Source organism: Branchiostoma lanceolatum, chromosome 4 (genome assembly GCF_035083965.1).
Source record: "Branchiostoma lanceolatum isolate klBraLanc5 chromosome 4, klBraLanc5.hap2, whole genome shotgun sequence".
NCBI classification, from domain to species: domain Eukaryota; kingdom Metazoa; phylum Chordata; class Leptocardii; order Amphioxiformes; family Branchiostomatidae; genus Branchiostoma; species Branchiostoma lanceolatum.
This window is the reverse complement of record NC_089725.1, coordinates 8,330,875-8,348,551: the sequence shown is the minus strand read 5'-3', so window position 1 is coordinate 8,348,551 and position 17,677 is coordinate 8,330,875. Positions and strand designations below refer to the sequence as shown.

Genomic DNA, 17,677 nt, shown 5'->3' with positions numbered 1-17,677 from the left:
AGTTCAATTGTGACAACAAATTTCTGTCTTTGTTTAGCTTGTATAGGTTTTATGGTGAGGGAGAAGTGCACTACTAGCATACATTTACTGTACACCTTCAGTATCTTTCCTAAGAGGGCTTTTTAGAAACCCAGCCATCCATTTTCCCCTATAGATGAAACCCTACGACAACAACAGCTTCATCTCATCCTCAGTGGACCACAATATTGTTCTATGGAGAGGATTTGATGGCAAAGCCACTTGCCTGTTCAAAGGTGATAATTACCTTCGCCTAGAAGGTTTAATAATGTTATTGTCAGTGTTCGTGTGTGTCTGTGTGTCTCACGATAACTCGATAACTCGAGAATGCCTGGATGGATTGTCTTCATATTTGGTATGTGGGTAGGTCTTTTTGAGACCTCAAAATGATTAAAGTTTTGACAAGATCGTATGATAATTATGAAAATTATGAACTAATTTGCATAATCAATGAAAGTTTATTAATCCGCTAATCAATGAAAGTTTATTAATGCATTTGTTTTTTAACCATTTTTTTTTACTGGATGACTTATTAGTTATTGAATAGTTTAATATCTAGATACAGACAGTGAGGAGAGAAATATTGAGTTCTTCTGTTATTCCCCAGGTCACAGTGAGCCGGCTCATGCTCTATGCCTGTACAACAACCAGGTGATCTCTTCTACAGCCTCCAACAAGATTGGCATTCACAGTGCCTTAAACAGTAAGGTAAGTAAGAAATTTAAGTCAGAGCTTTTCAAGAAAAGGCACCGGTTTCAGCAGAGCTAACAGAATGTAGTATGAATTGCTCCATGAACATTGACAGACGGACAGCTGTATGGGCAAAAATAATATATACAAATTGTTGCCACTGTACAAATACTTTTGTAGACTACGGTCTGAAAGTGTGCCCGGCTAATCTGTCTGAAAGTGTGCCCAAAAAACACCCTACGGATTTGGTTGCCTATGAACAGTAATTTAATAAATTTTCTTTCTTTCTTTCTGACCAGTGCAATCAATGCTTGTGACATAGAATTGTTATGAAACTAAAGTGTATGTGAGTGCAACAAATTGGCAAAATGCAGGTAATTCCTCACTAGTAGTTCTGATATATCTTTAATTCCAATATGTCTTGTATTTTCCAAGGCATCTTTCACGCTGACCAAGCTTCGCTCGGAGGCCTTCAAGGGCGTGATGACAGCCGCCGCGGTGCTTCCGCTGAACCGACTCCTTCTCCTTGCCTCCGACAGTGGCAGTATTCGCCTACTTGCATAGCTAGGGAAACTGGCTCAATATCCATTCCATTTAAAAGACCCAGGTTGCCATCTGTATCTTTATGTGTAGCCGGTATAACTGCCCTTTGGCATAAGACACACCAGCTTGCCATGGTCAGGACATTTCCTTTCAGTATTTTTGAAGGGCTGCGTGTTTTTATAACCATCTTTTCTAGAAACCTGAAAACAGGTAACATTTACATCTGAAGCTGTGGAGTAAGGAAAAGGATGATAGCGATCATTTTTCTTGATGCACAGTGTGATGATATGCAAAATACATAGTTAATATCTAGGCATCTTCAAACTGTGCACCAAAAAACGCAAGAAATTGATGTAACAAAATGAACTTAACGCGAAATTGGTACAAAATCAAACGACAATGAAACAACAATCAAGCAACAGACAGCACGACCAGAAACAACTATTGCTAGGTAACTGTTTGAATAGGTAGTTATCTTGGCTATGTGCATTGAAAAGTCTTTCTGGTTGAATCAAATATCTCTGATAGCCCTTGATTCAACAACCTGATGAAACTAATCACAGATCGCTTATTGTGAATTGTTAATATATCCTGGTGTATATGAACATAAAGGCCATCATACGAATACTTTGTCTGTAACAACATAAGGTCAGAATGTTTGTCTTGGCGTGTAGACTTACATACAAAATGTATAACAGTCCCCACACTATGCTAGACATTTAGGTGCAATGTTCAACGTCTCTGTTCATACTTCCGTGAAGACATCACTCAACCATACGCATTCTAAGTGGAGAATTTGCATGTAGGTACCAGCTTCAAGTTGCTCTGTTATAAATGGACATGTCTTAACAGTTACTAAAACCATCAAGTTTATTGATAACCCTCAGTATAGTACTACATGTATGTCAATCATGCAAGTTTTAACAAAGCTCTTACTTCCAATATATGAAATTATGAATTTCTTCATACCAGTTGTTATCTAGTCTTGTGTCATTGTCAGTACATTTGTCATTGATTTAGAAGCAGGTTATTTCCATATCAAATAATCAGAATGTGTTGGCATCTTATTTGCTTGCCATTTTATTTTGGCCATCAAAGGAAAGATCATCGCTGTAATATTAATTAAGTTCTAATGAAATTTCAAGTCAATGATCTGAGCTAGAGTGAATTTTTATCTCAGTGTGTTCCTTTGTAAAGTCGAACAGCAGCAATAACAAAACTGATTTGATATGTTCTGATTAAATGCTATTCAAATAATTCTATTGCCATATACTATGATTACCATAGTTAAGACGTAGTTGAGTTCGAAAGGTAGAATTATATGTAGGTAAGATATGTTATGCTGCAGATCATGTACATTTTTGTCTTGAGGTTTAGTGATGAACCAGTGAATGTCAGACAATGCAATGATTATTGTGCAACGAAGTCACACCATTTGCTTGTACATGTCGTTTGATTATACTCTAAGCAAAATGTGCATTTGGCAGTGCCAAATATGTGTCCTTGGAAATAGAATACAAAGCAAGAAATGCAATTATTTTATGTGAATGTTTTGTGGGGGAATATTGTATGTGCAAGGAGTTTATAGGTTGAGATCAAAGGAATCATGGAAAGGCTGTGTCAGGCTTTCAGTTAATCGGTGCTGAATGCTACATTATGTATTTATCTCTGTCAAACTGGAGACCTTGTATATCTGTGGAAAAGGTATTTGGTTAATGATGTACAATTGATACAGAGAATAAATTTTGAAGTGAAGATACAGGGTAGCTGGACCCAGAGCTGTTGACATTATTATCTGGCGATTCTGGCCCACTAGTATATGATTTTTGTTTGTGGGTGGGTTTCTTTTTATCTCCATGAAAAGTGGAGATATAGTTTTGGGTGTGTCTGTCTGTTTGTCTGTCTGTTTGTGTTTCCACACTACTGTAGTCAGCATAACTCAAGAACCTCTTGTTTGTGTTTGTGGACATCATAATAACTTACAGAATTAGGCCATATAGTTTCCATAGTTAATGAGATATTTGCCGTGGAATTGATTTGATTAGTTTATTAGTAGTTCATTTTGATACACGAACATGCACTTTGTCAAGTTACAGTGAAATTAGTTTTGCCCATGCATGATGCACGAACACCAGCATTTTTGGTTGTTTCCAATCTTTTGTTGCTGCGCATTCTCCTTACATCCAAACGGAGTCGTGTGACATATCAATTGAGAAAAAATTATTTGTGGAAACAAAATTAGGCGATACCAATTTGATTTGTTCTCATATTTTCAGAAAAATATGGAGTGACAGGGCAAAAAAAAATGAAAATAAGAATTTTGCAATAAGTCTAGGGTGAAGATAGGGGCTTGCAAAACATAACAACTAGTAAGTACAGATGTAGATTGCAGCTTGAAAAAAAAGACTCGGTTTTCCCATTGTACAGTAGATGCACCTGTTGGTTGAAAATTATTAAAAGTACCTTTATTCAAAGTAAAAAAAAAATGTTGATTATCTGATACTGTTATAAGACTTATAATCAAATGCGATATTAAATGTTACCCGCGAGAGAATAGTACACCAAAGAAATATGAAATTCTAGTAATAATTGTGTCATACCTCGGGGTAAAGAAAAGTTTTTTTGTAAGCTAACGTTACGACTTTTGTTCGGCACCTTAGCACCTTGGTGGAGAAAAGCACTGTGGATGAACTGGTTGTGAGAAATGAAACATGGGTGTGACTGGGTACCATGACCCACAGGGGCCAAATTTGGTAACCCTGTCCCCATGTGCCAGGACTTGACCCAAATAAGGAAGTGACATCATTGCTGCTCTCTGATTGGCACACATTCAACAACCATCAAAGATTCACGCCTGCATTTATCACAGTTTGTCAAAGAAATCAGTTTTACAGACCTGTATTTCAAATTAGATGCAAATTGCCCACCTCATAAACGTTGTTTATAAGTGACATAAACGCTCAGAACAAATTTAAACCCACGGACTATTTTCTTTACAAACGAAACCGATTGCTTTTGTCTGGCGCGCTGCGGTTGGCTGAGCTACACCCTCCCTAGCCTTCCTGGAATCTGACGCGGCCAATGGCAGCCGCCGTTAGTATTATTGACAGTGGAAGATTACACGCCTCTCCCTGCGGTGCAGTTTCCTGGTACCTTCCATCCTCCTCCTCCTGCCGATAGGACCCAAGCCGGGGAAAGCTTTCCTGTTTCAGCTCAACAGTTCAATTCTGACACGTTTCCTCTCACCGAAACGAAATGGTAAGCATCCTATAACTGTTATCTTTGATTATTTTCATTTCTGTCAAAATCACGTCATTATTTGTTAGAAGAAACGGGCGAAGAAACTGACGGGAATGTGTAGTTGGAGGCCGCCATTTTGCATTTCATGGAATTAAAAAAAAAGGCTAGGGTGACGTCCGTCCCAGTCTGTCAACGGTTTGCGGATAAATTGGGAACGGTTTCCGATTACATTAGAAGGTCATCACGTCCGACATATATTTCTCTTGCATATCATTAACCATGGGGTAATGAAAATTGCTTCTGAATGAGACAGGGACCGTTATGACCCCCATATGTATTTCCAGATTCTAAACGATATAACGGTACATCATGTGTTACACAGTAGCGGCCCTTTCTAGAATTTTCTCCTTCGCCAAATAATCTGACAGAAATATCCACTTGTGCGGCTATTAAAGCTGTATTATCTGATACACAGATGTACACTGCATTTGTGATGTGATTTATAAAAGTATATTCATAATTTTGTAGAGGAGTCAGGAAAGCCGGTTGCACGGTCCCAGGTCCCGCCTAGCTGGGACACCCCTCCCCCTCCCTTGCATGCCGCCACATGATTCCCTAGACTTGAATATTTGGGCTATGTAGCTGGCCCTGCCTTGTATGGGACAGAGTTCGCCCTTAGCAAAAGAAGGAGACCACGTCACGACTCTCTTTAGAGACGGGCTCCCTGTTCTCTTTATTTTGAGCGGTTCACACACGCCGGACATGACATGGTGTGGAAGTTCAGGGACGTTTTGCATGTTCACTACTTTAGGACAAGGTTATTTAAAGCACCATTATGTAACTTTAGGACAATGTAGAGACAATGGGGTTTTATACTTATATTTAATTTAATCTCACTCTGAATAAAACCTCCTTCATAGAAAGTAGATTATTTTTTCTGTCATATCCTTTACATATAGATTTAATTAATCTTGTAACATTGCAAAACAAGATTCAGCCAGGGAAATTGCAACATCAGTTCACCATAATTAAATGGTTTTAACTAACTATAAATTGCTTGGATGACTGTAGGTGTTGCTCTGATCTACGTACTATGCCTATGACTGTATCCTACAATAATGTTCAATGGAGCTGTAGGATGACTAAGTTGCATGCACAGGAAACTTGACCTGCCTGTTACAAGCTGTTCTGCTGGGGGCCTGCATGGGGGGGAGGGGTCTACCATCTACACGCATATTCAGAAAGGCAGCGGCTATGTATCATGTTGAAATCGTCAGGCTGGCTTGGCTTTATGCTAAATTCATGCGCAAATCCCTGTTAGATTTGAACGGTTCGGCTACGAAATTTGTGGAAGTAAAACAGCTGGTTTTGCTCCGCATAAAAGGGCATGCAGACCCTCTATGGTAAGTACTGTAAATGCAGAAATGTTCGTGGAGGTTTTGTGTGAAAAAATTTTGTTGCTCTCCTACCCCCTTGTCTACAATAGAATACGTCTATTGTCTCAAACGCGAATTTAAAACCACCGCAAACACTCCATTTTCTCCCTACTGCGAAATTACAACCAACCGAACCTAAATGCATTTACATTTGCAGTACTGAAAACTTTGGCATTTGAGTACACACAAGGTCAACAATTCACCAAGAATTTGGCCAAATTGTCCCCCAAAATCATACTTGGGTTGGGGCCCAGCGAGGTGACACTACTGGTATGAAGTTACATCAAAAGTGGCCTTGTTTTACTTTTTATGTAGGTGTCACCATTCATAGTGTTTGATCGAATGTCAAGGTCGTAATATGTCAAAGTCGAGAGTCAAGAATGGTCTAGACAAGGACTGTCCGTCACCTTTGACCTTATGCATGCACAGGTCAAAGTCAAACCTTGAACTGGCGTGGGGGTGTGTTTGCCAAAATGTAAGTTGCAAATTAGCCACTTTTGATATAAGCCCATAACTTGAATATCTAAATTGTTGATTGACAGCTTGGTTTCCAGGCGTTGAATTTTGTTCCCAGAGTTCAGGATTGCCCTTTTTTAGGCAGGAAACCAAATGCTTTGCGGCACATCGGGATGAAGTATGCTTTGTTTGGGCATAGTGATTATAAAGCCAGCCTTCCTTAAGGTCTCATTCATGAGTTTTTTTGCCCCATAGGCTTACATGTTATAATACGAGGTTTACATGGGTGTATTTGTAATGAAGCTATATAGGAAGTGCACCAATATCATCCATTCTATGTTGAGAATATTTACCCTAGATCATGTAAAAAAAATTGCCAACAACTTCATTACATACAATCTCTGTTCATGCCAATTACTGCACTTAAATTATTAGCTACACCCCACAAAATGCACTTTCCAGCTGGTAAGCGCACGACCGCGTCACTCAAAATGCAGGGATGTGCACGTCCGACCTCGCGCGCGGCTGCCAAACTTTACCTGCTAATTTCTTCAGTTGCAAACAACCTTTCATCAATTTGACGCTTGAGATCAGTTGGGCTGGCTAAAAGGGAATTTCCGATTTAAACACACGTTCATGCAGCCGTTGGGTACGGATTTTTCTAGGGTACCCAATTTTAGGGTACATGAATGAGAACGAGTCTTAAGACGAACATATCTGCAGAACAGCGTTACGGAAATATTACATTGTACATTGGGACAATCTTAGCAAGCACACTTCACTCCTCGCGGTGCCAGGCTCCGAACCGGCTACCATGTTTACTGTGATATCACAGGCGGAAATTGATTTGATTGCCTAGCGGCAGGAATCAATAGCTGGAATTATGATTTGTAAGGTTCGATGCTCAATATCACCAGAAGGGTGTATATTTTGTAGGTAAAGTGGTAAAGGTAAAGCGGTCGAACCTCAGACTGAAGACGAAGCATGATGCTTTTTTGTTAGTTAGTGCAATGCGGTTTCGCTGTGGCTCGCATATTTTTGGCAAAGCACACCGGGTCGCCCCAATTCTTCTCGATAAGTTTGCTGGGTTCTTTTATGTTCACTTTTTTCATTGAATGATATTTATCATGGTTGCTTGTAATCAGGAACTGTTGTATTTTAGTGTCATTGATGACATAAGCACTTTAAATAAATCTGGCAGACAATTCAATGTAGATCAATTTGAATTTTGCGTTTACTTCCCAAACTTGCAACCACAGTCAAATTGGCTTAGGTCGAAGTAATTTTACGGTTCACGAAATGGTGAGAATAACCATGCCCCAGCTTTTGTTTCTTCTGTATCTGTGGAAAATTATTTGTAACCACAGAAAGGAATGCAACTGTCTTGTTAATGCCATATTCGTTCATGGCCTTCGAAATGATTCTTTCAATTCAATTCCTAAAAGACCCATCAAGTTTCCTCTGGACCCCCTGATCCTCAAAAGGAGATACTGTAAATACAGAAATGTTTGCAGTGGTTTTGTGTTCACGGTTTTTCGCAGTGAACTCTTTACCGCGAACTTAAAACCACCAAGAAAAGCTGTTCAATTGTGTGACTGTAGAGCTACTAATAATGTTTCAAACGGAACTCAAAAGCAGCGCAAACCCTCTCTTTCCTCCCTACCGCGAAATTTAATCCCTGCGAACGTTTTTGTATTTACCGTATCAGGATTGCGGTTTCCTCACTCGTTCAGAACCTTTTTGATGACTTTTAGTCATTTTCATGACCAGCAAAAGTTCCAGTTGAGTTTTCGCCTTCGCTACTCTGTGCAAATGAAAGATCAACAGTTTGTGTGGTGTGAGACTGTGAGTAAATAATGCATCAACGCATACATTTATCACCCTTAGTCCTTCCAAAGAAGAAATCTTGGACAATGTTTCCACATGTCTATGGGCTATAAGTTGTAGTACAGTCAGCATGGGCTTAAGGAAAGTCGCAACAGACATCAGTGGATGATTTTAACCTAGTCCAATTGCCTAATATTAATTAATTAATAACTTTATTGCAAATTCATGCCCATAGGCTAATTGCATGTTGACAACAATGTCGAAGTACAAACATTAAGTAAAACATAAGGCATACATGTGATACAAGATCATACTAAATTGCTAGTCTACAATAAGTTTCTAATTGATAATAATAATCAAACCTTCTTCAGCTGTGGTTTGCTTGTACCTGCTTACATTTCAATGCCTATTAGACATCGAAACATAAGCCGGTGAGAGACTTAACTGGTTGTGCAAAAGAAAACTCTAATATCCTATGTTCTACCAAGATAAGATTATTTTTGGGTTCAAGTTGACCGTTAGAAAGTGAACTGATGAGGGCTGGATACTAGGTTACCCTTGTAAGGTCACAACGGGGCACACGGTTTAACGAGTACCAATATTGTAACTAGAAGCCCTACTGTTTGTGGTCTCCTCGTGTGTAGATTAGGCATGAAATGTGTTGGAATTTCTCAGTTTGCTGCTAAGTAAAAGACCACACAGTGCTTCTGCTGCATGACTCATGGCCATGATATGTTTGCTTCCGTTGATTGACGCAGATGAAAGGCTATAGGACAAGCATAATGATACTGATGGTTACTTCTGATCTCCTGAGCCATTCAGGTTTAACAGATTTAGGCATTATATAGTTAATAATAGGCATCGCGTACAGTTCAAGTCATTATACTTATAGATGTTGAAATTGGGCATCAAGATATTTAGCTACACTGGGGATGCGAACTGGTATAGAACATGAAGGCCCAGTCTTGTCTGGAGCAGCAGATACAAAAATTGTTTTGCTGCAGTACCAAAGAAAGCTGCTAGGAGCCCCAGCATCAACCCTGACCGTTGTCTTCCCAAGACCTATCCACATACCTAATATCATTACAATCCATCCATAGCTTCTTCAGTTATATTTACCAAAGTTTGCACATACACTGACACACAGACTCACCAATAACAATACCTCCCTGATGGAGGTATTGAGACTATGTGACTGTGAGGTTACAGTTTCTCATGTGTCTTGTTTAAATGTAGTTCATCAATTATGCAAATAAGGTTTTCATTAAATTTACATGTGTACATTGATCACTTTCTATCTCTCTCCGGTGAACTTATAAGGCTAGCACATGGAAGATATATAACTGGAAAAAAAACATAGACAAACAGACAGACCAAAACAATACCTCCCCATGAATTAGTAGCCTTTTCCATTGACCCCATGACCTGGACTACCATTCTACTACAGTCCCTCTGAACTTTACTTAATTTCCTGTCAGTCTGGCAAGTTTGACTTTTGAGATCACCCCCCCACTCACTTTCTGCCACTCTACAGACAGTGTATTCAAATACAGACACACTGCAACATTAACAAACAGATGTACAGAAAACAAATTTAAAAGACTCCATCCTCGGTGTCACATCCTCGTTCACCAGGACCCTTTTGCTCCACGTAACATCGCTCGCAGAAAGGGCCCTGGTAACACGGGATGGCATCCATGGTTATTGCAGGTCGACGAGACTTGCTGATGAATAATTAATGACCTAACCCTTATTTGGGACAAACGGCAGTTGTAGCTCATGAATAGTTAATGAGCTAACCCTTATTTGGGACAAACGGCAGTTGTAGCTCATGAATAATTAATGAGCTAGCAGTAACACGTAACCTGATTGGTTGATAGCTTCCCAGCGTTCTTTGCGCGCTTGCTTCCGATGAGAGGAAGCAAACGGGTTTTAACCCCTCTGATTGGCTGAAGCTGTTTTGGTGGCGATATCGTAATAACCATGGATGCCATCCCGTGTTACCAGGGCCCTTTCTGCGAGCGATGTGACGTGGAGCGGAAGGGTCCTGGTGAACGAGGATGCGGTGTCAATGATATTTTTAGAATGATTTGTTGTGCCTTGCTAATGTCAGAATCCATGTTGTCCCACTGTAGGCTTCAGGTGTTTCAGTGGCTGCTGAAGTGGTAACAGCTTTGCAAGACTTGAAGATTCGCCACAAATACAAGTATGTCATCTACCACATAGCAGGAGGGGAGGTGCGAAACCAGGCGCTAGATGATGTCAACTTAGAAGACAAGAATAATGTAAGTTTCCCATATATGTTTCCTATATCTACTGTATGCATTGCTACTTTTCGCTAGTATATAGTCAGTCAGTCTAAAAGACTATGACAACTGCACAAAAAGTCAAACGCTGATGGTATTGGTAAAGTCCTAAATCAATATTAAGAGTTCTTGGGGGGCCGCTTGGAAGTACACGCGTGTCGTCGTCGTGCACGCTCCTCCTCGCGGGCTACCCAGTCCCTGTGCACGGCCTCAGCACTCCTCCTCACCACCGTGCGCCATCCGACCCGGTCACTCGCCATCCTTTCCAGCTGCTGATGACTGATGCCAGCCACGCCAAGGCGCCGTTTTAAAGTGTCCTTGAAGCGTAGCCGTGGTCGCCCTACTTTTCGCTAGTATATATGCTGGAAAGATACTGTAAAGTTGAAATAATGAGTAAGTTCATAAAGAACAGAATCATTTTTTTTGTCAATTAGAATATTATTTCATGCTTAGGGGACCCCAAATATTATCTTCAGTAGAAATAAGAAGTCCCCTTTACTGTAAAGATTTGAAGCATGTAAAACATGAATTGGTTTTAAAATTGATAATTAAAACTTTGCAGTTGATGCAGCTACATGTGTGTACTGGTATATTAAGTACTACATATAAGATTGATAACTAGAAAGCTTATTTCAGGATGTCACTTTTCAGCTTTGCATTTCAGTCATACATCATTTCTGCTAGAATCTTTAAAATCACGACCATAATCTGAAATACAACATCAATTTTCCTAGCATGTTTGCAGGTAATGCTGTCTGGCTCGTATATACATGTGCAATGTATGTGATGTTGAAGATACCATTGTCCTAACGCATTTCAGTCCTACATTGTTAAACTGTATTTGTTGGATCACTGAAGCCAAAATCTGGGGGGGGAGAGATTCCCGAGCTACCTACCGACCCAAATTACTTCCAGCATCGCAATGGGAAACACTATTGATTTTTTTAGGGCTTAGCACATTTGCAGGTAGTACTGTCTATCTTCAGTACAGAGAGTCATAACCTTGATGCATTTCTAGGAGTACGACACGGAATATCAAAAGCAGCGTCATCAGGGCTTTGTGGACGTGCTGAAGGGGGATGACGCTAACACGTGTCGCTACGCCGTCTACGATTTTTCTATTCTGGATCAAAAAGAAGGCGACACAGCAGCGAGGAAGACCAATAAGATCCTCTTTATTGTCTGGTACGTTGCTTCATCTTCTCTCTGTAATTTTGATGAAAGTAGGGGCTGTAGTAGCCCAACAAGTTAGATGAAGTCTGAAGCGAAACTCAACTACTTGCCAACACAAAAATAAGACTCTGCCCAAATTTTGGGCTGTCTAACTCCAGTATTTATCAAGGAATGAGCAATCCACCGCTTTTTTGACATCGCTTTATGCATATTGAATATGTGAGAATCGGTGAGCAGTGGATAAAATTTAGATGGCTCCATCCTTGACAAATACTGGACTTTGACTGAGTTGAAAATTTGGGAAGCCCAATTTGTATGTTCATTTCACCAGTATTGCATTTGAGGGGCTTATACCTTATCTTACAAGTTATGATTGGTTCCAAGCTGGATGCTTGAAACAATGGCATTTTTAGCTGATGTTGTCTACTTGTCTAGAAGTACCCAGGGCTAAAACCTATTTTTTCATGAATGTTTGCCATAGTTATCTATACCAGTGTACCATGGCTATTTCGCACAATTCTCTTCTAACCAATGTCATTCTTGTGTCCATACATAGGTGCCCCGATACGGCAACAGTCAAGGATAAGATGTTGTACGCTAGCAGCAAAGACGCAGTCAAGAAAGCATTGGGGTCTGGAATTACAGAGGTTCAAGCCACGGACCTCTCAGAGCTGTCCTTCGATTATTTCTGGGAGAAGGCCCAGTCCAAATAGACGTTTGGCTTCCATAGTACAATCTTGCCTGTTCTGTAGAGGTGGGCATGTAGGAGTGATGGGATGAGACGATAATTCAACACTGGAGCTGTCACTACAACAAATAGCATGGGTACACACTGGGGTGTTACATGCGCCACATTCTTCAGAACCATTCAGTGACAGAAAACGAAATGATAGGTAAAATTTCCAACTTCCTGGCATAGTTTACACCACGTAATGTACATCTGTAGTGTAAGAACAGCTTGTTTTTTTCTATGTTTGATACCGACTTAAAACAAAGCAGGGGGCATAACTTTCAGAAGTGGCTGTTTATTTGTTTGTTTACTTTTCTCTGGTCAGTAGGCTGTGTATTGTAGAGACTGTCAGAATGCAGGATTTACAGAATTTCCCTACAATGATCAACTGAATACTGTGTGTTGTATTACTGTAGTCAAGTTATCCTTGATTGCTTATTTTAAGCAAGCTGGTCTATTGACAGTGCCAACGAGGCTGCTGATTTTATGTGTTCATGTTTTTAAGTGTCCATACTGAAAGTTGCTACAAAAAATAATAATAATTTTAGAAACAATGGGTTGAATTTTGTGGGACCTTCTGTAAGTTTCAAACTGTACATGTTTCACTTTGTTTTCACCACTAAGTATTTGTACTGATAGTGCCATATTGTGTGTTTAGAACTTTCCTGATGAATTCTATTGGGATTTAGTCCTAGGGAAATGAAGTCTATTGGGATTCAGTCTTAGGGGGGGTTGCTGGAACAGTGTAAGGTACACTAGGAACAACTGCCATATGTTAGAACTGCAATGTGAACACATGTTAATTGAAACAGAAGTCAAAACTACCAGAGTTGGGTAAGGGATGGTTATGCAAGGATGAGAGATTACAATGTTTGGTATGTCCTATGACGTCTGCCCACCAGACTTGCTATTTGCCATTGACATTGTACAAAGCCTTGGCCTCAAATTACCAGGGGAAGGAATTAAGATTGCTAAGCCTTGTAGACTTGACATTTTTTTACCACGGAGCTGCACTGCTGTCACAGTTATCCAGTCTTACATGTGATAACCCAAATTTGTCGTCCTTTATTTCCCAGCAACATAGATCTAGTGATGTTGACTATTTATTATTATTATGGTTGATTAATTAATGGCAAGAAGCAATGATATGACTCATCTAAGTGACACAGAATTCAAACTAGACAGCCATATTCAGATACATGTTTTTATTTGTTGCAGTGCATGTTTGTTGCATATTTAGGGTTTTCAGGGGTATTAAAGTAGCATTGGAAAGGCATGGGACCATGCTTTGATAAGGTGTCCTTATAAGATTCAGTAGCATTGGAAATGACGTCATACTGATGTGCTGCTTCCCTACCAGATTTTGATATTAAAAGTGGGAAATTCAAATTCCATGAATGTTACCGTGATAGTGGTATGGTCCGTCAAGAAGCCTGGATACCTGCATAGAGATGGGAGTAAATTTGATTAGGAATAATTATAGTGTTTCATTCACATTTGGAGTCGTGCTGTCTGGGGGGGGGGGGGTATGTCTCAATAAAGTAATGACAACTTCTCACGTCAAGTGTCTAAATTGCTACAATGTCTCAATGTTACTGCTCATACACACACATGTACCGTCCACATACACGTAAACACACCTGTCCCTGGTGCTGAACACCATCCACACAAAGGCAAACACGCCTGTCTCTGGTGCTGAACACCAGCCACACAAAGGCAAACACACCTGTCTCTGGTGCTGAACACCATCCACACAAAGGCAAACACACCTGTCCCTTGTACTGAACCCCACCACACACAGGCAAACATACCTGTCCCTGGTGCTGAACACCATCCACACAAAGGCAAACACACCTGTCTCTGGTGCTGAACACCATCCACACAGGCAAACACCTTTGTCCCTGGTGCTGAACACCATCCACAACTTCTCACTCATGCCAAGTGTCTACATTGCTACAATGTCTCAATGTTGCTGCCCAGACACACACATGTAGGCTAGGCTGTTTCCAGTTCCTCATCCCCAGGACCAACATGCACTTACGGGAATTTTACCATGGCCACTCCTGAGTTAGTAATTGGTAACTTGGAGACCCCAGTTCAATCCTGGGTTGTGGCTGCACTCGTCTTTCAGAAGGAATATAAAATGAGGGTCCAGTGTTCGATCGAGGAGGTACCTTGGGCAAATTAAAGCGGAAGGGCTAGGAACCCCTCCCTGTAAACATATCCCCTGCTATTGAAACAAAAAGGCAACTTGCTGCCCTACCTGCCACAGTACAAGTATACTTCATTAGACTGTTAAGACTTGTAAACTTTCCTGGGGGGCATTTGGAGCTGAGGAACTGGCCAGTGTAGGCCATGGAAGCTTTCTGCCATTAGGCTAGTTCATACTAGCCTGGAGTCCAGCCCTAGGTAGCGAACGGAAAGCTGATAAGGATGGACTCCAGGCTAAGCTCATACAGTATGGCCAACTTTAACATGCACTGAGTTTTGTTTCAGGCTTATTTTGGGGTCTTTTGTAGCCTTTTCTGCGATTCTAAATCTCCTGAACTTTGGTTCTAAAAGTTCTAAATCACTTTATTGAGACACCTGGTACTCTGGATTCCCAAGCATGGGAAAAGGGGGCCAGGAAGACCAGCAGCAACCTTCATAGACACACTCAAGAAAGACACTGGACTTGAAGTGGATAGTATGCTCCAGGCGATGAAGGACCGAAAGTCTTGGGCTGCCATCTCGACTCGTGACTGGAAGGTCTCGACATAAGCAAGTAAGCTAAATCTCCCTTGTGATCCTCAAAACAAGACTTTAGGATGGCCGGGATCAAAGATACAAGAACCAGCAGTTCTGCTGCAGTAGAACTGCTGCAGTACCAAGGTTGGCCACCAGTAGGCCCAAAATTGGGTCCACAACACCGACACCACATATTAAATACAATCGCAATCCCTCCAGACTTTCCAGAGGTTTTAGAATATTGTACGCATTCACACACACACAGACGGACTGTCTTCATTTTTCACGGAGGGAATTCCTGTCCGTACAACTGCTTGGAGAGATTGACAAGACTTGCCCTTACAATCCGATTTGTGCCAATAACTCGTTGACCTGTAAGAGACGTGACTACAAGCAAGGTGATATTCTGGTCACCATGCCAGAGAAGGTACTCTAAAAACTTTCATATAAACCCTTGTCCTATAGAAGGAGTAAAAGCAAGCTGATATCTACTCTAGCAAGAAAGGTATTTTATACTGCCACGAAATGTCAACATCGTATTCAGTACCAGGGACAGGTGTATTTGCTTGTATGTGAACATTGTTCAGTGCCAAGCAGATGTGTGTTTACTTGTGTGTGGCCATGGATGGTGTTCAGTGTTCATTTCCATCTAGCTGAACTGATATCTGGTCCCTTCAGTAATGCCATATTTAGCATTTTTAGATATTTCCAAAAGACAAGATTGACGTATATGTCTTCACGTAATGTCTTTCTTAAAAAACTGAGTTGAGAAAATATTTTCATATAAACCCTAGCCCTATAGAAGGAGTATATAGTTATTATATTATTAACCATTATTATAAATAATGAGCGCTTTGTAAATTATGACGCATTTCATGTGCATATTTCTATGAAATTGTTACATGCAAGGTCATGAGAAATAAAACTGAATCTGAGTAAAAGCTAGCTGATTTCTACTCTATCAAGAGAGGTATCTTATACGCCCACGAAAGGTTAACATAGAAACTCAACCGGCATAGGAACAGAAACAGATGCCTCTTGCCTCGGTTCTGTGTAGGCTGACAACCCTGCTGCTGAACAAGGATACCCTTGACCCCAGTGACCCCGAAATGACGTATGCAGGGATGGTGTGTGGATGGCGTTCAGCACCAGGGTCAGATACGTTTTACCTTTTTGTGCATGGGTTTTGCATCGGGCACAGTTGTGTTAACTTGTGTGCGGGTGGTGTTCAGCACCAGGGACAGGCGTGTTTACCCTTGTGTAGATGATGTCCAGCACCAGGTACAGGTGTGTTTACCCTTGCACGAATGACATTCAGAACCAGGGGCAGGTGTGTTTACTTGTGTGTGGATGGTATTCAGCACCAGGGACAGGTGTGTTTACCTGTGTGTTCAGCACCAGGGACAGGTGTGTTTGCCTGTGTGTGGATGGTGTTCAGCACCAGGTGTGTTTGCCGTTGTGTGGATGGTGTTCAGCACCAGGGACAGGTGTATTTACCTGTGTGTTCAGCACCAGGGACAGGTGTGTTTGCCTGTGTGTGGATGGTGTACAGCACCAGGGACAGGTGTGTTTACTCGTGTGTGGATGGTATTCAGCACCAGGGACAGGTGTGTTTACCTGTGTCTGGATGGTGTTCAGCACCAAAGACAGGTGAGTTTACCTGTGTGTGGATGGTGTTCAGCACCAGGGACAGGTGTGTTTACCTGTGTGTGGATGGTGTTCAGCACCAGGGACAGGTGTGTTTACCTGTGTGTGGATGGTGTTCAGCACCAGGGACAGGTGTGTTTGCCTGTGTGTTCAGCACCAGGGACAGGTGTATTTACCTGTGTGTTCAGCACCAGGGACAGGTGTATTTACCTGTGTGTTCAGCACCAGGGACAGGTGTGTTTACCTGTGTCTGGATGGTGTTCAGCACCAAGGACAGGTGAGTTTACCTGTGTGTGGATGTATTATCACCAGGGACAGACTGGTGTATTTACCTATAGTGTGGAGGGTACGTTTTCATTACCAGGGAGAGCCTATGCCGACTAAATACTTTTCTGTCTCTTTAACGGATACCTGTGCTACTTATACAGCATATCCCCATTTAGCTAAGCTGCTCTCCTAGTCTAAACTGGTCCCTGTACAATCGCTCTCGGATGGATACAAAAAAGGCAACTGAGTTGTGCGGCGTTCCCTACCGCACTGCATTTGTTTGTCTTGATATTTTGCTTAGATCTCTCGCCATTGCAACGACCCGGCCTGATCACGTCAAAAGCTTGAATAAGAACGTTTTTAAACCCACATGCGTGCTGCTTTTTATCATTTTACTTGTTTTCTTCGACCAACTTTTCGAAGAGACGAAGCTGAAGTTGAAAAGCCCAAGAACGTTGTCACATCCCCATGTTTGAGCGCGCCATCTATAGAGCCACGTGTGAACTGCACCGTGATGGCACTCCCTGATGTCGAAAGATGCTGATGTCAATCATGTAGAGAAGAAAACTGAACAGAGTGGGTTTTTTTCATGGTTTATAGTCCCTAAAAGTCCCAGG

The 17,677-nt window shown here is 41.2% G+C and overlaps 2 protein-coding genes across 2 annotated transcripts in view; both read left to right on the top strand.

The window, feature by feature from the left end:
• Window positions 1-3,010, top strand: part of LOC136432416 (WD repeat-containing protein 81-like) — a 36,619-nt gene extending 33,609 nt beyond the window's left edge. Inside the window, exons 26-28 of the mRNA XM_066423683.1 lie at window positions 155-254; window positions 626-726; window positions 1,144-3,010. Coding sequence (XP_066279780.1) covers window positions 155-254; window positions 626-726; window positions 1,144-1,272 — 330 coding nt within the window. The 3' untranslated portion in view covers window positions 1,273-3,010. The remainder of the gene's footprint in view (window positions 1-154; window positions 255-625; window positions 727-1,143) is intronic.
• A 1,386-nt stretch (window positions 3,011-4,396) lies between these two features.
• On the top strand, window positions 4,397-12,685 carry LOC136432415 (uncharacterized). The gene is made up of 4 exons (XM_066423681.1): window positions 4,397-4,509; window positions 10,346-10,495; window positions 11,535-11,701; window positions 12,246-12,685. Exons 1-4 carry the CDS (start codon window positions 4,507-4,509, stop codon window positions 12,400-12,402), a joined length of 477 nt encoding a protein of 158 aa, XP_066279778.1. The 5' UTR covers window positions 4,397-4,506; the 3' UTR covers window positions 12,403-12,685.
• Window positions 12,686-17,677: the final 4,992 nt, after the last annotated feature.